General features: G+C 42.3%; 1 protein-coding gene across 2 annotated transcripts in view; it reads left to right on the top strand.

The window, feature by feature from the left end:
- Nucleotides 1–13871, top strand: part of PRDM11 (PR/SET domain 11) — a 54785-nt gene extending 40914 nt beyond the window's left edge. For both annotated transcript variants that reach the window (XM_006028423.3, XM_006028424.3), the window contains 3 exons: nt 6771–6958; nt 10015–10665; nt 11589–13871. In XM_006028423.3, the coding sequence (XP_006028485.1) occupies nt 6771–6958; nt 10015–10665; nt 11589–13753 (3004 nt within the window). In that variant the 3' untranslated portion in view covers nt 13754–13871. The remainder of the gene's footprint in view (nt 1–6770; nt 6959–10014; nt 10666–11588) is intronic.
- The last annotated feature ends 7114 nt before the right edge of the window (nt 13872–20985 follow it).

Here is a 20985-nt window from a genome sequence, read left to right as displayed (position 1 = left end):
GTGCATAGGCCAGACCCCTTTCACTTCCCTTCCTGGTAGTCTGTCATTTTTTCTCTGTTGTAATATTTGAAGTCAGTAAAAAGCACCCTCTTTTTTTTTTCTGGGGGGTTGAAGAACGAGGAGATATTTGATCTTGGCAGTTGTTGGAGAGTCTGCAAGAAACTGATCTAATATTGTGGCTTATGGAGAATCAAAGAAGTGGCAAACTCTTTTAAAGGTTTTATGAGCAAATCCAGTGCTGCTAAAGAGTATTCATATGTTATATTTTTTATACAGTTGGTCCACACTGGGCACATCTACACAAGACACTACATTGCCAGGCACAAACAGTGATGCTGCAGCAACATTGTCATAGCAACATGCTTCCTCACTATAGCATGTTAATACAGTGATGTAGCAGCTAAAATTTACCATGTGCCACCAGCACCAAAAGGAAGTACTAAATGATGGCACAGTAACAATGGCATCGTAGGGACACGTGTAGACGTGCCCACTGAGGTCTTAGTGCCAAACCTGCAAGGTTGGCCACCTTGATTGCATTATCCTTGGGGACCGTGGGAGCTCTCAGACCTAGTCTTTGGAGACCTGATCCCTGCAGCTGATAAGCACCCTCAGCTCCCACTGACTGTTACAGGAGTCATGGGTACTTTTAGGATTGGGCTATTAATGTCAAGCTCAGACATACAAAAGCACTTAGTGTTTTGTCCTGATAGTAGGCCAGACAGCTTTAAGAGTATTCCCCTGAAATATCAGGGCCTGGTGGATTGGTGAGGAGAAAGCAGTATGGATTATAAATTCAGATGTCTAGTTGGAGATGTATCTCCAAACTTCCTCTGTGAGGTTACACAGATGGGCCCACTGCGTAGGGACAGATTGTCTGCCCTGTGTAGGTCCTCAATGAAACTGTTTCTCTGTACTATCTTGAAGTAGGGTACTTCTTCCTGTACACATCATGTTAACTGGTTATTGAAGCCTTGCAATTAAGTGCCCCTGTTAAAGCATATGGCTTTGCTTACTCAAGTATTTCCATTTCTTGTATATGCTGGAAAAGTATTTCTTTAAAAGTATTTTTGTTAAGATTACAATAAATATATAACAGTTTTAACACGCATGCTCGTTGGGTCATTTGTTTCTCCCGTTCATCTCTGCCTGAACTTGTCCCAGGGAAGCAGTTACCTAGTTAAAGGCATGCAACAAATTTTGCAAGGATATCTTCTTTGCTGTTGCAGAGGCCCAGGCATCCCCAAAACTACCCAGTGCCACACATCTGGAGTGACATTCACACATTTGCCAGTCCTCTTGCTGTACGGCTGGGTTGCGGGCAAGGACTGCCTGTGCTCAGCTGGAACTTGAGTGGCAAACTGCAGCTATTCAATTATGCCATTGGGTCTGAAGCAGTTCCTGGCTTCCTTTATTTCCCATTCTGACCCAATGCCAGCAGAGGCAGCCCCTAGGGAGGAGACAGCATCTGGTAGGGAGCGGAAAGGAGCAAGGTGGGATTTGGGGCAAGAAAAAGAATGTGGCCATACTAAGGAAGTTGATGGGGAGGTGAATATGATGACTGGGACCCTGATCCCTGCTAAGAATCACCTCCCCAAGCTCTCCCGTTATCTAACAAAAAGCAGCACATCATTGCAATGGCTCCTGGCTCCCTTCAGTACTCTAGAGTTCACGGAGTACAGTGGTTCCCTCCAAGTCCCCTTTTTTCTGAGGTGTGCCTTCCTACACCAGCTGCCACACAGATCAGAAAGACCCTGAGAGCAGCTTTTCCTCAAAGAAACTACATGGAACTACATAAATACTATAACCCAGGTGCCACAAATTTCGCCTAGAGAGAGAAGCCGGTCAAAAGGAATTTAGAAGAGCACAGAGCTGACAGATTGAAAGTACATACTTCAGGGCCAGCTTCTATATAGCTGGGGTCACTACTACTTACTTTTCCAACAGCTAAGGAATTGATCCAAGTCAATACATACTAGCAAGTACAGGAAAGGCTCCTCTTTATCACAGTATATAATGAATACCTGTCCACTCTTGGGGCATGGCATTTAGCTGAATTTGAGGAGGCTGGACAAAGTCTTCATTCAGTCTTAGAGATGGCTTTGCTGTTAATCTGTGCTTAGGCCTGTCTAACCCAGGGAATATAGAGGATAACACTGTCGCACATAAGAAAGCTCAAGCTAATTATTTTCACTTTACCCTGTAATCTGCGTGCTTCTCACCAAAAGAGAAATGACTCTACATGAATAGGTTTGTGTGTCCAGGGTCACTAGTATTGTTCTTCTTGTGGAATGACCAGTAAAACTTAGAACAGTTGCTTGGGAATAAGCTCTTCCATTTATGTCTTAAGCTCTTGCCTAAATACTTGGGCTGTGCAAACCAGCACCGTTTCGTTTCAACTTCCATTTCACCATTTTGAAGGGACGGTGTTTCGTTTCACTTTTGGCGCGTTTCGACGTTTCACCCATAGGCTATAATGGGGAATCGCGAAAATGCCTATCACTTTGTCATTTCTTGCCTAATTTGCATGAAAATTGCAGGGAGGATAGCCCCGCCTGAGGGCATGACACCTGTCAGGTTTCAAGGAGATACGTATAGGAGTTTCTGGGAAACTGAACCTTAAAATGTTCAAAACAAGACTCTCATCACTTGCCAGCAGCAGCAGCCTGCTGTCATCCCTCATCATCCAGGCTCCCACGCCCCCCCCGGGAGGAGCTGGGGCAAGCAATCGGAGAGCTGGGGGAAAGATTGGGAAGCTGGGGAACCCAACCGAGAACTGGGGGACCTTGAACATTCCCCCAGCTCCCTGTTCAGTTCTTCCAGCTGTCTGATCATTTCCCCAGCTTTTCGGCCCCCGGATCTGCGCACCAGGTTTCAGCAGGCTGCCGCTTCAAGCTGGGGCCAGCGGCAGCACCGCAGTCTTCCCGGCACTCGGCGTGGGCAACGCCAAGTGGCTGCCACTGGCCCCAGCCTGCAGCAGCAGCCTGGTGAAACCCCGCACGCAGATGAGGGGCCTGCACCCCTGGGAAGAGCTGGGGAAATGATCAGAGAGCTGGGGGATTGAACCAGGAGCTAGATGTCAATATCAGAGCAGTCCTACCCCTGCTCCCCCCCACCCCTTAGTTTCTGTTTAGCTGCAAGCAGGCCTGGCTTCAAAACTCGAAATGTTTCAAAACTTTCTACATTTTCAAGTGCCCTCGTTTTGTTTCGAAGCTGTTTCAAAGCCTTTCATTTCGTTTCAATTTCGCTGTTTTGAGGTTGAAACGCATTGAAACAGCTTCAAAACAAAACACCAGTCAAAATTTCACACAGCCCTACTAAACACAGAATTCATTTCAAGTAAATCTGTTTAGAAGCTGGTGTGACTCCAGCACCCTTGTGTAGATGGCCTTGCTTTGAGTTGAGTGCCTTGTGCCCACACAAAGGGGATGGTCTGTTTTAGCTACATCAGTTGCCAGAAATACTGAACTATGTCACTTTAGTGTGTGTGTAGACAGGACGCAAGACCCAGACTAATCAGTGGGAGGTGTTTAGTAACTAGGGAAACGGCTGTTTCCAAGGTTGGCAAGGACAACAGTGGGGTGATCTGCCCGGGAGGGAAGGTTTCTGGCAGCCTTTGCCTCGTAAATTCTATTAGACTTTACCCAGATCTGTCTGGGTAAGGTCTATTAGGAAAAATGCAGACCTTCCAACCAGGAATTTTCTGTCTTCTTCATTCAAACATACCACAAAGTCTAGGATGTACTTCCTTGTTCTGATGACAGTTCTCAGTTCAATGACTTTTGATAAAACTGAATGTTTTAAACTGGCGAATAGAAAAGTGTTGTTGTTTGATGCATAGCTAACGTGTAGTGTGGAACTCGCTGCCATACAATAACCCTGAGGCTAGAAGCTTGTTAAGATTCAAGGACAATTTGTTACGTGGATGAAACTGTCTCCATTTAGAGTAGATAAGGGAAAATATAAAGGCTCTAAACTCTCTTATTTCAAGGTAAAAACCAACCACTTGCTTCCAGGCTTGACATCCATTTCTATAACTGCCCTTTTTGTGCTTTTTGCACTTTCCTCAGAAATTGCTGCTATTGGCCACTTTCCAACACTCGGTTGATATGGATGGACTCCTGGTCTGATCCAGGATTTTACCATCTGCTGTGTTTCTCTGTTTGCCCTTCCTTCTCTCTGTCTCTTCCACTTTCCCTAGTTCACAGTATGATGGAGGTCAGGAAATGGCAATTTAAACAGTTTGTGTTTAGAGCGACACTAGGGAAGAAGTAGTGCACAACCAGCGTGATTTGTAGGTGGGGAAGCTGGGCGCGTGAAATATAAATGTTAGGGGAATATGAGAGGTGGAGTTTTGGGTCCTTACAGCCTCTCATAAGCAAGCAGAAATGTTGAGTGGTTTGGGGAAGCCTGGTGAACAGTGAATGGGAAAATACAGTTTTAACACTAATTGTTCCTGTGTGCCCCAGTAGGAAATGCTACCTAATTTCTTCTCAACCTCTTCCATGTAACAAACTTTAACTTGACTGAATTTTCAAAATCCTTTGGCCAACTCCAGTTATGGGGATGTAGAAAACTATGATGCCCAGAAAATGCACTGTTGTCATCAGCTAATTCAGATGTGGCCAAGCTGCAACACGGGTGCCACAAGTGGAGGGGACAGACAGCCCTGCAGTAGATAGAGCAGGCAGCAGAAAGCAAAGCAGCAAATTGGTCCATGAGCACGGGGCTGGGAGCAGAAAGCAGAACAGAAGATTGGACAGGGAAAGTGGATTAGAATGGCACTTGGGTAAGGAACAAGGCTAATTTGTGGCACGGCCTCCAGAAAGGTTGCTTCTCACTGGGCTGATGAATTTAAACACTAGATGTTCCATTAAAAGGTTGTTAATGTCTGGTGAAAGATGTTAAGTAGTTGACACTAATCCTGCTTGTGTATAGGACCAGACTGACCTTCTCATTGTTCCCACTGAAGTCAGTGGGCAGTTGGAGATGCAGAGCAGCTGCAAAATCTGGAAAGCATCCTGACACTTTAGTTGTGCTGGGGGTAGCCATCCTCCTGTGCTAGTGACAACTGCAGTAGGGCATAGTATCTCCTGGGTGTTCTAGGAAGTGTTTTCTGAATGTCTGACTATATCTTTTGTGAAGTGACTAGCAACATAGATACATGATGTCCTGACACAAGCCACATGTTAACTCTCACATTTGGTTCCGGTACTACATTGCTCCAACATGGTGCAGGAAATAATGCCTGTGGTTTGAATGAATTATCAATGATTATAGTGCATCATAGAGAACATGCACAATAGTCTAAAACACAGCTGATTACAGTCAACCAGACTGTTGTTTAGTATGAAAACCAAAGGTGGTTGAGCTTCATCCACTTCCAGGCCTTGCAACCTTCTTTCTTGTATTTGCAAAACTTGGTCAAGTTTATGAATTATTTCCCCTCTGCAGTTTTGTGGGAGTGTGAGAATTCAAGTGAAAATGTTCAGATTTTGCTAGCCAAAGAGAAAATTGTGCTATGTTTTGAGGCTGACTCATAAAGAGTAATATAGTACAAGACTGTAGGAGGAGGCTTATGTTGAAGTTTGAATCTCTGAGATCTGGAGTCTTTTAGGGCTGAAGGGAAAAGAAGTCAAAGGAGAAGCAGATTCTATGTTGTAAAATATTCCTCTGCACTGTGTTCAAAAATATCAACCAGTTGTATATGTATAGTGACAGGGGCCTGCATCCAATCCTCTGTAACTCTGAGGAGGTTGGTGGTGGCAGTAGTGAAGATCTTTAGGGCCTATGGGATGCTTTTCTTTCTTCTTTCTTCCTTCCACCATTAAAAAAAAGGGGCACTAGTAGGAATGCTGTGAGCCTTCCTCTAGATTTATATATTGTTATATTACAAACTGCAAATTGACTGATTTACATGTTTAATTACCATGTTCTCAGTGAGCTGAAATTTGAGAACAGGTAGTCAGATCCCATATTTGAACTTCAAACAGTTCAGAATAAACCAGCAGAATATTATCAATATGGGTATCAGCTTTCAAGCATCTGTGGTTTTTCCATGCTGGCACCTTTTTTTGTATTTGGATACCAACATGGTGCAAACCTGTCAGCAGAGGAGTCCATGCTTTCCTTTTTAGCTATAACCTAGAAATTTGTCTCATATACATATTACTGCCCACCAGAACCTCTGCCCTTTTGCCATCTCAGATATTGCTTAGTAAAAGAGAGGCAAAGGAATATAGCTTCTACTAAAGGGAGAGATGATGTTTAGAAAGCTGTCAGATGGAGTGGTGGGAGTCCAGGATATTCTGGTATTTTAAGGAGACTCCAGGAATGTGGGGGACTCCGAGGATGGAATGGGGTTCGGTGTATTCCAGGCATTCACTATTTCCATTTAATACATATTATGCAAGAAATTTGCTGAAGGTGAGTGACTATCACCAGCACTGGCTCTGATATCCCTTCAGGTCAGCCACGTGTTGTTACAGCGGCAAGAGTCAGAACCTCTTTCCTAGGCAGAAACAAGCACCCCAGACCAAAGAAACTATTTAGTATTCCTCAGTTGTTCATGTTCATTGTCCTGTATCTCTAGCAATTTGCATATCATTACCTATAATTCCATACCCTCCAATCTTACTGTTTCTCTGGCTCTCTTTGAAGGTCATTCTGGCATGATTGTGGTTGTGGTTCAGTAGACTTTGACTGTGAAGGGTGGGAAAAACAGGATAGAAAGTTTTTTATTCAAATCTGCCTTATAACCTTACCCTCAGGTATGTGATCATATCCCGAGAGGAGAGAGAGCAGAACTTGATGGCCTTTCAGCACAGTGAGAGGATATACTTCCGAACCTGTCGTGACATCCGGCCTGGGGAGAGGCTGCGGGTCTGGTACAGTGAGGATTATATGAAGCGGTTGCATAGTATGTCCCAGGAGACTATTAACAGGAACCTCACAAGAGGTGAGTTTCATCCCTTCCTTCATCCCTTTTCTTTTTTTTTGCCATTCTCTAGCCAAGTTTCCTGCATTCTGTGATTTGGATCATAGACATAATATCAATAAATAATACATAGCATGTGCAAGAAGTGCTGAATTTCTAAAAGCAAAGCCCGTAAGTACAGAGCCCCATTCAGCTTGGTATGTGTGCAAAAGAAAATGCAGTTGTCCTCAGGGTGTCTGAAATCACAGCAGAATATCTTCACTTTATGTTTTGTAAGAAACTGAAATAAAACATGAATATTGGAGCTTCTCTCCTTCATAAATCTCCCTGTTGTGAAGCTGCTGCATTGACATATATTAGACTTCCCCTTTGTAAGATGTCTAATTCTATGGTTCCTGTGAATAACTGTTTAAGGGAGCTCTTTGGATAGGTTTGTGTGAATGTGAAAGTGAAGTTTTCTTGATATGTTTGTATCTCTGATTTCCTGGCTTAATTTATCTCCTCTTTCTTCCATGAGTTAATTTGAGAACAACACTGCATCAACAAGAGACTCCTCAAGCACACAGCCTTATAGGGCTTATATGACATATAGGAGATTTTTTTACTGGTCATTAGATTCAGACCAATTTTTCCCTGGATTAGAATTGCTGTCTCATTATAGGGATAGTCATGCTGGAGCAAATCCAGTGTTCCTTTAGGCCAGTATGAAATTCCCAATGCAAGAAACTATAGGGGAAGACAAGATATTGCTATGCATGTATTTGTCTATCTGATGCTACAGCTTTGGGAATGAAGGAATTTCTTTCCAAGCCCAGCCACAGAATGGCAGGGCCTCTGAGAGGCAGCAAAACTAAATATAATTTTATCATTAAAAATCCTCTGTGTGCTATGGCACAGCTGCTGCTGCCTTGACTTGGTAAAAGGTGTCTCCTATTAAAATAGGGGGAGGACAGGGCCTCTTGGAAGCCCTGTTGATTCTCTGTCAACCTGTAGTTTTACACTTTCTGAATGTCATGATATATCGTTGATAATATTTGGTGAATATGCATGTATTACATTAACAGTTATATTAACTATTGTATGTGTATGCACAAGCATTAGGGATTTTGTTTTCATCCCATGTGCACACCAGATGCTCAAGTATTTTGAAACGTTCAGAAAATATTAGAAGGAAAACAGTATGTGTGCAGGGTCCAAGGTGGGTTACCTGGCAGGGAAGTCTTCCATTGATGTTTCTCCCAATATTAGTCTTTGTATGAATGCCCATTGCCAAATTGTATGCATCTCTGGCCCCCACCACACAAACATACGCACTTGCATTTGGATCTTCTGTTTCTACAGATCGAGAATTAAAAGTGATAGTCCACTGTAAGTGAAGCTATGAGTGTAATAGAGAACTATATCTGGGCTCACCAGAACCTACAGTATCCAGCCACTTGGAGCTTGTTATATTGAGATAGATGGGAAAGCCTATATAAAAACCTCCAGCTATCTTAGTGAGCTAGTCCCTTGCTACCCTGGACTCAGCATCACATAAGAAAAATGCAGACACGATCATCACATGCATTTTTCATTTGGAACTCCTGGTTTCTGCTCTGAAGTGCCTCACCTTTAGCCATTAGAAAATAAGAATCTGTTTTAAAAAATGTTCTGTTTAAAACACCCAAAAATGCAAAGTCTTCCAAAACCTGTCAAGAAAAAAGATGCATTCTAAAAAAGCTCCCAGTGAGTGACAGAGCTTCTATTGTTTTTCCTTTTGTTTCTGCCCTAATTTCTTGGCTTTATGGGAGGGTTTCTTATGTGCTCAAATAGCTTAACATGAGGCCACAGTATTTACTTAATTATAAAAGAGTAATTGATTAAAAGAGACCATCTCTTTTAAGGTCACTTAATCAGTGGTTGAAATCCTCTGCAATGAAGAAAACAAAAAGCTAATAAATCCAAGCTCTGCCCTTAGAAACACAGTAGCAAAATATGTTGAGTCTGTTGCATTGTTTCATACCAGAAGGCAAGTGGGGATGCAACCTTACCCTAAGAACCCAGCATGAAATCTCTGCAACGTCCAGTCCAGCCCTCCATACAGTTCCATATCTAAGTTGTTTTCAGTCTTCCATCTTTTCTGCATCCTTAGCATTGTTCTCCTCAGCGAGACACTAGTAGCGCTTACACTGTAGCTGTTTTGAAAACATGAACTTATTTTAAAACCAAACAAAAAAAATCAGCATAAAGCAACGTCTTATTTGGGAAGCCACCAATGCTTGAAGTTATTTACAAGATAGAAGAAAGATGGAATTGAACCAAACCTATCATCCTTTGAATTTCCAGGTAAGGAAATATGGCTATTCCCTTTATTTTGAGCAATTAATACTTTGTGTAATGTTGCTTTTATTTTTTATCTTTGAATGATGGCCACTTTCTTAGAGTCCATAGGGACAAGCTAGATGTCCCAGCTTAGGAGAGAGTTCATCAGTTCTAGCTCAGTTGGAGACATGTACCATGGGGATTAAGAGGGCAAGTTTTTGTTTCCTGTGCTCTCTCATCTCTGGAAGAGCCTCCAGACTGAAACAGAACGAGTGCTTCTAAGCTTCTGGTTGTTAATGAGCAGACATTTGTGGTTCTTGTGGAAAACTCTGAATCTCATGCTTCATGTGCTGTACACCTGATACCTTTTACCAAGTCAAAACAGTCGCTGTTCTTCCAGCAAGCCAGTAGGCATTTGGGCACAGGGCATAGGGTTCGACTGTAATCAGTAGTTGACCTTATAGTCTTAATCCAGCACAGGTTGGTTATACCTGTTACATAAAACAAGCTGCCTGTATTTTTTTCTTCTCTTTAAATGTGTGGGTCCTACTCCTGTGTGGTTATAGAGACTGTCTCTTTTGAAGGCTTGCCCAGTAGTAGAGCTTATCTTCTTGGTTTCCGTTGAATTTGCTATCAGTTTCCTTATTTGTAATGCCACATACAAATCTGCAGGGACTCAGCCTGCCTTTTCTTTTTTTTTTTTTTTTTAGTTTTAGATTGAGGAATATTGCGTAGTTCCCTATGATAATCCCCGACCCCCTCATTTTCCTTTCTAGGCGATAAAAAATCACAGAGAGAAAAGTCAGAAAAAAATGTGGAAAATCAAGAGGACATGAGAGGCCCTCTTCAGCTTACCACATTGAAGCAAGGGAAGAGCCCTTACAAGCGGAGCTGTGAAGAAGCAGAATCCCATCCCCAGACAAAGAAAAAGAAGATAGATCTCATCTTCAAAGATGTCTTAGAGGCTTCCCTGGAGTCAGCAAAGCTGGAAGAGCACCAGCTAACCACGAGCACCCCACTTTCCATTAGAAAGGCATCTAAATACCAGACTGAAGATGTCTTTGAAAGGTGTGGAACTACCATTCAGCATAGCTCCCCAAACCTCAGCAGAAACCGAAGTGAGGGAGAATGGAAGGTCCCCCATAGTTCCTCTTTTAGCACAGCCAAAGAGATGGGTCTCCTGGAAGATGAAGAAGAAGAGCCTCTGTCACTCAAGGCAGACAGCCCTACTGAACCATCTCTGGCATCCACTCAAGGCAATTCACATGAAATCCCCACAACTTCCTTTTGTCCCAACTGCATAAGGTTGAAAAAGAAGATCCGAGAACTGCAGGCTGAGCTAGACATGTTGAGATCTGGCAAGTTACCTGAGCAGCCTGCTCTAGCACCTCAGGTACCTGAGCTTCAAGAGTTCTCTGACCCCACAGGTAAGTCATGGAGAATAAGAATGTTCTTCAAACACTGCATAGGAAAATTTAGGACATCACTGTATACTGTGTGCAGGCCTAAAATGTTCCAGCTTGGCCATTATGGGGAACACTGTGTTTTATAGAAACATTAGAGCCGTGTTTTGCTGAGTTGGGGGGCAGGAGCTGATACTGTGAGCCCACTGGGAAGACATTGTTTGGGAAATCTTCTGTAATAACAACTTGTTCTATTTGTTTCCATTGTAATGAATACACTGTCAATAAAAAAAAGAAATTCCATTGCAGCTGACTTGTCTGCTGTATTTTTGATGCTTTCTTTTTCAGTGGCAGCAGTGTGATCCTTTTGGAGCTACCAGGAAACTGTACTTGAAAGTCTGAATTACTTTGAATGTTGAAACTGAAACATACTGACTTCCTGCATGTGTGTGAAGTGTAACAAATCCATTCTTTCCTTTGGAAGCACTCACTGTATACTCTGCTGTCTTAATGCAAGCATGCATTCCTTTCAGAGACTTGTTTCATTACCCTCGAGCATATGCTGTCAGTTACTAATTTTCTTTAGCAAAGCAGCATCATGTTTACTTTTGGGTACCCCACAAAGTGGTCAGAATGGCCTTTATCTTCTTGTTGACCAAGAGACGTGGTATGTTTAAGAGTTATATAAAATACCTCTGATTTCTCTTCAAAACTTACATTCAGGTGGCCATATTCTACTTTAATGTCGGGCATGCAACAGAATTTGGCCAAATAATAAAATCATAGAAAATTAGGGTTGGAAGGGACCTCAGGAGGTCATCTCGTCCAACCCCCTGCTCAAAGCAGGATAACATTCTGCATTATCTTTTGAATGTTTGCCATAGCTCTGAAGCTTTGTAAATATTTTTTCTCTTTTCTTCCTTTTAATTTTCCTTCTTCTTTTGCAGCTTCGGAAAGCATCATCTCGGTTCCTACAATCATGGAGGATGATGACCAGGAGGTGGATTCTGCCGATGAATCGGTATCCAATGATATGATAGCTGCTACAGATGAGCCTTCCAAGATGTCTTCTGTGACTGGCAGGAGGATTCGACGCTTCAAACAAGAATGGCTTAAAAAGTTCTGGTTTCTACGGTACTCCCCAACATTAAATGAAATGTGGTGCCACGTTTGTAGGCAGTACACAGTGCAATCCTCTCGGACTTCAGCCTTCATCATTGGCTCTAAGCAGTTCAAGATACACACTATAAAGCTTCACAGCCAGAGCAACCTCCACAAGAAGTGCCTGCAGCTCTACAAGCTCAGAATGCATCCAGAGAAGACAGAAGAGATGTGCCGAAATATGACCCTGCTCTTCAACACGGCCTACCACTTGGCTTTGGAAGGCAGGCCCTACTATGACTTTAGGCCTCTTGCAGAACTACTGAGAAAGTGTGAACTCAAAGTGGTGGATCAGTACATGAATGAAGGAGACTGCCAAATCTTAATTCATCATATTGCCCGGGCTCTTCGAGAGGATCTGGTGGAACGGATCAGGCAATCTCCCTTCCTCAGCATCATCCTGGATGGGCAGAGTGATGACTTGCTGGCTGACACAGTTGCAGTTTATGTGCAGTACACAAGCAGTGATGGGCCTCCAGCAACTGAATTCCTGTCTCTTCAAGAACTGGGTTTTTCAACAACAGACAGTTACCTCCAAGCATTGGACAGGGCTTTTTCCAGTTTGGGAATAAGATTGCAGGATGAGAAGCCAACTATTGGTTTGGGAGTAGATGGTGCTAACATTACTGCCAGCCTGAGAGCTAACTTGTTCATGACAATCAGAAAGACATTACCTTGGTTGCTTTGCTTGCCATTTATGGTACACAGGCCTCACTTGGAAATTTTAGATGCAATCAGTGGAAAAGAGCTTCCATGTCTGGAGGAGCTAGAAAACAATTTGAAGCAGTTACTCAGCTTTTATCGTTACTCCCCCAAGTTAATGTGCGAGCTGCGAGTCACTGCTGCCACTCTTTGTGAGGAGACCGAGTTCTTGGGAGACATCCGAGCAGTGAAGTGGATCATTGGGGAGCAGAATGTCCTTAATGCTCTAATCAAGGATTACCTGGAAGTTGTGGCCCATCTGAAAGATGTCAGTGGTCAAACACAAAGAGCGGATGCTTCTGCCATTGCCTTGGCTCTCCTGCAGTTCCTTATGGACTACCAGTCGATTAAACTAATCTACTTCTTGCTGGATGTGATCGCTGTGCTTTCACGCCTCGCCTATGTCTTCCAAGGTGAATATCTCCTTGTGTCACAAGTGGATGACAAAATAGAGGAGGCTATCCAGGAGATCAGCAGGCTTGCAGACTCGCCTGGGGAATATTTGCAGGAATTTGAAGAGAACTTCCGAGAAAGCTTTAATGGCATTGCTGTGAAAAATCTACGGGTGGCTGAAGCCAAATTCCAGTCAATCAGAGAAAAGATCTGCCAGAAGACCCAAGTGATCCTAGCCCAAAGGTTTGATTCACGTAGCCGGACATTTGTGAAAGCATGTCAGGTATTTGACCTTGCAGCTTGGCCCAGAAGCACTGAGGAGCTCATGAGCTATGGAAAGGAAGACATGGTGCAGATATTTGAACACCTGGAAACAGTCCCATCATTTTCCAGAGAGGTTTGCAGAGAAGGAATGGACATCAGAGGAAGTTTGCTGATGGAATGGCGAGAACTCAAGGTGGATTATTATACCAAAAATGGTTTTAAAGACTTACTTGGTCACATTTGTAAATACAAACAGAGATTCCCACTGTTAAATAAAATAGTTCAGATCCTTAAAGTCCTTCCCACCTCATCAGCCTGCTGTGAGAAGGGACGCAATGCCCTTCAGAGAGTGCGCAAAAACAACCGCTCTCGCCTCACTCTGGAACAGCTCAGTGATCTTTTGACGATTGCTGTTAATGGGCCAGCCATTGCCAACTTTGATTGCAAGAGAGCACTAGATAGTTGGTTTGAAGAGAAATCAGGCAATAGTTATGCACTGTCAGCAGAAATGCTGAGCAGAATGTCCTCCCTTGATCAGAAGCCGATGCTGCAGAGCATGGACCACGGCTCTGAATTTTACCCTGATATTTAGGAAGGAATGCCTCAACTTCAGAAAGCTGTTGAATAATTTTTTTTTTAAATCTATACTCTAAACTTTGATATATTATATAAGATATATATATATATATATATATATTATATATATGAAAAACCCACACTGAAAATTTAAAGTTAAGGCGATGTGCGTCTGATAGAAGCTAAGTGGAATTTTAAGAATGAGACAATGTTTGAAATTTACTGATGTCTCCAAACATGGCAGCTGCAGTGTAGGTGGCAACATTTCATTCTTCAGAAGCATGTGCTGGGGCCATACTCTACATGTTGAAACGTAACAATCTATAAGCTAGATGACGGGTCTCTGTCAACCTCCTCCTCCTCACAGTAGCTTCCTTTGTATGTGTAGTTTTTTATTTTAATTTCCTGATTCTCTTTTCACACTTTAGTCCAGTTATTGAGCCATTTGAGCCCTTCGGTGATGACCAGTAGATTCCTGATTTCCGACAGAGCACCCTGTTCATATATGTTGGGATCCCTCTTGTTTTGAATAGAAGCTTTATTCACTTACAGAGGCTGTTGAGGGGCTTGGTTTTTCTTTTTTCTTTTTTTTTTTCCCTTCTATTTTAGAAAAAAAAGTCTCAGCTAAACTGTGATATCTCATTCTCAGTTCTCCCCACCGGTGGGCTGTGGAGTAAGGCAAGGCTTTCAGCTCCCCTTGTGATAACCCAACTACCAGTTATACATATTATAATACAATGTCATGTGCAGACTATAAAATAGCATAATAGAGAAGGCGGGGGAAATTTTGCATTTATATTTTTATATTATAGGAGATTTAAAAATATATACAACTCTTCATTAAAAACCAGGGCTGCTGTGGAAGCTAGACAGCCGGTGAGTCAAAACCCATCATAGGGTAGAGATTCTAGGGCTTAAAAATTATATTCTAATTTACATTATTTATACTATGTCTTTATAATCATAGATTGTTGTGATTTTTGTTTCTGTTTTGTTTTATTTTGTTTTTTGAATGAGTGAAAGAAAACCTGCTATAGTTCTGTGGCAGGGGATATCAATGCAAGATCCATCTTGGGTTATAATCATGTGATGATGTCCTTTAAAGGTTCATGTACTCTCTTGTGACCAAGGTAAGGTGTTCCACAACATGGCAGAATGATGACAAAAGGAAGAAGGAACGCTGTACTTCTTCCTGTGAAATATTTCTTCCTTTTTTGAAAAGGGTGCAAAGTCCAGCAGAAATTTGAAAGTGGGACTAACACTTTAAATGATAAGTGAGATTTTTTTAAAAGCAAATGAGATCCATATATTTACATAATGTCAATTCAGGTTAGAAAAAGCAAAAATCAATAACTAAATAAGGTGCAAAAATTCCACAGATGCTAGTGCCTTGCTCTGCTGATGTGGCATGGGCAGCATCAACCTGGCTGGAGCATCACAGGGGTGAAACATAGTTACCCAGAAGAATCAGGCTGGCATGTTCTCACTTCCTAGAGGGACAAGTCTTGTGCCAAGTGTTGTTATTTGGAAACATGGTGGTGTCAGCAACACTGAACCTTTCTTTTCTCCTATTACCCCCTGCCCTTGGTCTTGGTGCTAAGATATCTCTAGAACCGTTGCTGCTAGTTGATAGCTTTTCATTTATATAAATATATATATATATATATATAATTATTTTTTAAACTTTTGTTTTCAATGGTAATGTAGCATGTCTGAAACCAATCTCTCTTGGAGTCACTTTCACTGCCAGGGTTCACACACTGTCTTCCCCAACAAATCCACACACCTCTACCTGGATCCCATCCCCTCCCAAACTACTTTGCCCTGAACAGAAGCACACAGGTCAGGTGAAGACATGCGATTGAGCTGCCATCTTCCAGCTCAGCTCCTCAACCCCTGGACATGGCAGAACTAGTTATTCTGATGCATTTGAAAATGTATCCTATCTGTAAATCAACCCTTTTGGGGTATGGTGAGGAGGAGAGATGAACACTGCTTGAAGTACATATTGCAAAGATTCCTATACCTCTCATCCTTACTCTGTGCTATATGCTATTATAATAGGACAGTTTATTTGGTCAGTTTTGAAAGGGTCAAAATAGACTATGGAGCCTGTGATAGCTGATGGGATGGAATACAGTTTGAAGCACTTAACTCCTTCCTCTCTGTCTCTGCCTCACCCCATACAGTAAATGAAATGCGTATGCTAGGACAGATGCACCAGAGTGAGCTTGGTAGATAATGCCTAGTGTGAATCCAGACAGCTATTTGTATTAGAAACCAGGAACTGGAATGCTTTCCCCTGAAATCCTCATCCAAGTCCACAAGCAAGTCAGGTCAAGACACTGTTCCATATCAGCATAGGGAAGGCATTATGTAATACCTGGCAAGTGAATTATCATAATATATTGCTGAGGGTCCGCTTCTCCCCTTCCTCTCCCAACAGAGATTTTCTTCGGATTATTCAGCTTCCCAGATGAGGAAAACTAGACCAGATTGCCCTCTGAAACTGCAGACTCAGGCAACCCCTTGTTCAGATATACAGGAGAGTTTCTTGTAGAGACAGTGTTCTCAACCGCTGCTGGCCTGCGAAGTAAAACACTACCCATTTCACCATCACAAACCCACCCAGATCAGGTTTCCTTTTGGAATCTGTTCTATACCTTCTTTACCCAAAATCTGAGAAGATAAAAAACAAAGTCCCCCCAAAGAAACATTGCCTAAGCTTTCCGCTGTAACTGGACAATGTGAATTTAGATACTGAGGAAGCGCAACTAATCCAGCAGCAGAGCAGGAATAGGATGGGCTTATTAGTTTCTTATTACAGTACTTTCTAACTACACTCAGATATCTGGGAAATCTTCAGCAATAGAAATGGCAACCGTAAAAAAAGGTACTTGATGTAAGCTACTCTGAGTTTAAGGGAAACAAAAGACAGCTTCCACTCTCTTTATTTTCTTCAGAACAAGAGCTTAGGAGCTCCAAGGGATCCATCTCTTCACCCTAACAGATCTGTCCATTATCTTCCAAACAGAAAAAGTTAATTGGCCTATGGCTCTTTTTCAGAACAGAGCTTCAGATTCTGTGGCTGTCTTGCTGGAAAGAGACACGTGGCCAATCCACAAATACGTTTATAAACAGTAAAGCTCACCTGCTTCTTGTTCAAACCAGTGTTCAAGCCACGGAAAAGCCTGTTTACAACCTCTACCCCATCATCCTTTTTTGCTGATGTTGCAAAAGAAGACATCCCTATGCTGGAAAGGTGCAAGCCACCAAAGACTGGCTTATAAATGACATTTGTGACAGTCACATTTCATTTTCTAATACAGTTTATCATTGGTGTTACTTCTCTTTAGCTGTACACGTTCTCACTACTGGAGTAATATAGATGTATAGGGTGTTTTCTTTTTAGACTGCCTGGAAAGCAGTGGTGTCTTCTCTTGCAAAAACTACCCTACACGGTATCAGTGAAGTAATGTCAATGAATGAGTAATTCCTAGTGGCTGCATGCTGCTAAGATCTGCTAACTGAAAAGGCAAGAGATTCCTAGCATTTAACTATTAAGAAACGCAAGTATTTTGTTCAATAGTCAGGCTTGTGCAACACAAAGGAGTCTTCATTGTGCTTCACAAAGCAAATAACATCTTTGCACATGATTAATGTAGGGAGCTTTCCTTGCAGATTTATTTACATAAAGATCTGGGTTTACAACCCTTTCTCACATAGGTAGGCCAAGGGATTTAAATACAACTGCAAGAATAAGCAAGGTCTACTGTAAGGTTCACAATATAGGGGCCCCAACTGAAAAACTGTTATACTTGTAGAATTACTGTTGATTTTTAATGCCAAATGCTTTATTCACCCCCCTTTGTTTTTTCAGAACTGGTACCAAGTAAGGCTTTTGTGAAAGCAGATATGTTCCATTACTGTCTTTACAACTTTCAGTTGTCTGATTTCTTATGCAGGCCAACCTAAAGAGAAGTTGAAAGGTTCTGATGTAGTGATATCTGAGTGACAGCAGAGGGTGCCAGTTCTCAACGCTGGTGGAGATCCAGCATAGCAGTAGTAGTAGTAGCAGCAACAGCAGCAACCTACTGCACTGCAATACAACTCTGATGGGGTAGCAGGAGATACCTGTCATAGATTTTGCCTGAAGTTAGGAGGGAAGCTGTGCAAATGGGATCAGGTTTAACTGATTCCCCCTCCTGCTACTTCAAGCTAGGAGGGTATTGTTTTGAAGGTGTTGCTCCTGGTATTGTGAACATCCTCAACAGGAAAGATATGATGATTCTGTTATTCCTTGAGGGGTTTTTTTCCTTTTCCCTCTTACCTGGGGTATCTGACTGTGACTAATACACATTTCTCCAGACACTTGATTTTATATAGCTAGTCTTTGGGGGGATTGATTGCCAGTTCCCCCTATGCCCTTTTGCTCAGGCTTCTCTACTCTTATCCTGCTATTTGGCAGATACCCACTAAGCACATAGCCAACTACAGGGGCTCCCAGTGGCTGCATAAAGTCTAGGCCTCCCGGCCACTAGACTGAATACAACAGGGACAATCCTCATGGAAAAAGAGACCAAAGCTCTTCCCATATTAGCAAAAGTGCAAGAAGAGCAGATGCATGTTGGAAGGATCATGAACCAAATATGCAAGAGTGTCCTTAAGTAGGCAAGTTCCTGGAATGTTCTTTGCTTTAAAGGTTGAGTTGATCTTTGCATTATCCACATGTACTGTTTGCACAGTTGCTGGTCTGGGTTCTCAGACACTGTTCAGGCCCAGTCCATTGCTAGCACACAACACAAACTCAACCAGTTGGCCACCAGAGTTCTTTGGGGTTACATTTCTTTCTTAACTTAGCATTGCTTTTTGCTTGGCCAATGGCTAAAACCACCAAGACAGCCAGCTTGCAAACAAGTAGCAACATGCTCTGCTTTTGCCAGATTTCCCTCTCAATGCTATAAAAGCAGAGAAATGGTACGTTGCTCCCCCGACCATTGTACTCTCAATCCAGTAATGCCTATGCAATTCCTGTCTCCTTTGGAGACATGTATAATGTGTGTGCATGTAAGTTAGTGTATGTATACAGTAAATATGCATACAGTCTATATATTGTATATACGCACATCCCAGTACATATACACACAGTACAAGAAATAAAATCACATGCCTATATATCTATAAATAAGATCTTATATATTTATATATTTCTATGTTTTCAGTAGATCTAAAGATATAATATAGAGGTAGAATCAACCACCTTTGTGTAAGGCTGGCCCTGTGTTCTAGCACAAGGCACGTAACGCTGAAATCTAAGGACTTCAGTATAGCTTTAGCCTTACACTGAGGTCTACATTTGTCTGTATAGCACGCTAGTGAGAGAGACTTTTTTGTGGTTAGGACAAGGGGATTCATGGTGGTATGTTCAATAAGGTGCTAAATGAGGCCTGTGTAGCGGTAGTTTTGGGAATGTGTCTTGGTGAGGGAAAACAGTAAGCACCCTTGTCTTTTGACTAAGCCTGCCATAGGTCCTGCATATTCACACTTGGGTTGATACATATCCAGCCTCTTTATGCACTTTTCTTCCCCTGCATGGACAGGGTTTGTTGACTTGGTGGTCCCAGTGCCACGAAGATGTGGCTTTTCTGCTTCACCTGGTTGACAGTCCTAGGTGGGCATCAACAGGCTGCAAGAGGGAACTAGTTTTCTAGTCACTAGTACAGCACAGTACAATAGAGTGTAGTTATACTCAGCATATTCCGTACAAGATATCACCCAATGTTTTAGAGGTTCACTTAGAATAAAGAGAGACATACTTTACATAGTTGAAGACAGTTGTTCTCATGTGGTCAGATAGGAGGAATGAAATATGGATGGAGAGGGAGCAAAACAAAAGAAAAGAGACTGAATTGGGAATGATAAAGATCTGAGTGTTCAAACTCAACTGGGAATCATGCCTGCAGTTCTGGTAGATAATTTTTGCAGTCTGCTTACTTTACAGTAGACACAATGAATGCAACTGTACTGTTGTTCCTCAGTGACAGCTGTTTCATCAGGTTCTTTTAAAGACAGCTACTTCTTAGCTGTTAACTAGCCTGACTGACTGATGATCTAGATAGTTTTATTGGTGGAGAAGGGAATTATTTGGTTAAGTAGGGGCCACTGTAAGGTGGCATAATGGTCACATAAGCCAACACAAATGCTAACATTGCTGATTTGAGGCATTTAGGCATTTAACTCTTTCATCCCCTCCCTTGAAAAGAAAACCAAGAGAAATATTTTCATATGAATGGCAGTTTCAGGTTAAGGACATCTTGCTGGATCTGGGCTGTAGTTTTCATGGATCAGCTTTCCTGGAGCATATGTTGATCTCTGCAGGATTGACACCCACCCCTCTTTCCTCTCTCTGCATCAAACTCAGATTGCAAACAGAACCATTCATCTTCCAATGTTCTCAGCTGCATGGCGACACCTAGGGTGACTAGAGAGGTTTCTCTTTCAAAGCTAGTAGACATGATAGAGTCACTGCTGCTTCTTCCCAAGAGGAAGCTATCATACGTTCAAAGGCGAGGAATGGAGATCTGGCTTTACAGCACCAGCATCAGCCTGGTAACCACTTCTTACTTTTGTTTTAATTTTTTATTTCTTTTGGGAGGAGGGGGAGTTCAGTGAATTTTAGTTCTAATGATCGTGACTAATTACACTGGTATTGCATGAGGAAATGCTGTGTAAGCGTTCCCCACACAACTCTGTCAATGCACCTCAGTTTCTGTCTGTTGCAGGTTTTTGTCTCCACACAACTACAAATCCACCTCAGTTACAAACTTGCCCTTCCTGAGTCTCTCTGAGCTGTGACTGCCAGTGTGCTGAATGGCACCTAATAAACATACACAGCAGAGAGAAGTTCTCCCTAGCACCCGTTCTTAATGAACCTCATAAATGGTTTCCCCATCCCCAGCTTCCTCCTTAAATGCCACTGACATTTTTTTTAAGCTCAGTTAGCAAAGCAACCCCCAGTCCACATGCTGCCAACATAGTATTCACACGTGGTATTGGGATCTTTCATGCACTGCACCTCATGTTGAGTAAGCTTACTGGGCTACCTGGGGGAACCATATCCCATATGCTGTAATATATTGTGATAGGAGGGCTATTCAGGTTTCTGACATTCAGGCATCCTCACAGACTCATAAACAGTTTTGCAAGATACATATTTTTTTACTTAAAGCAGACAACAAAAGGTCTTGT

Source organism: Alligator sinensis, unplaced genomic scaffold (genome assembly GCF_000455745.1).
Source record: "Alligator sinensis unplaced genomic scaffold, ASM45574v1 scaffold441_1, whole genome shotgun sequence".
NCBI lineage: Eukaryota > Metazoa > Chordata > Crocodylia > Alligatoridae > Alligator > Alligator sinensis.
Note: the sequence above shows the minus strand (reverse complement) of the source record. Positions and strands in the feature narration are given on the sequence as shown.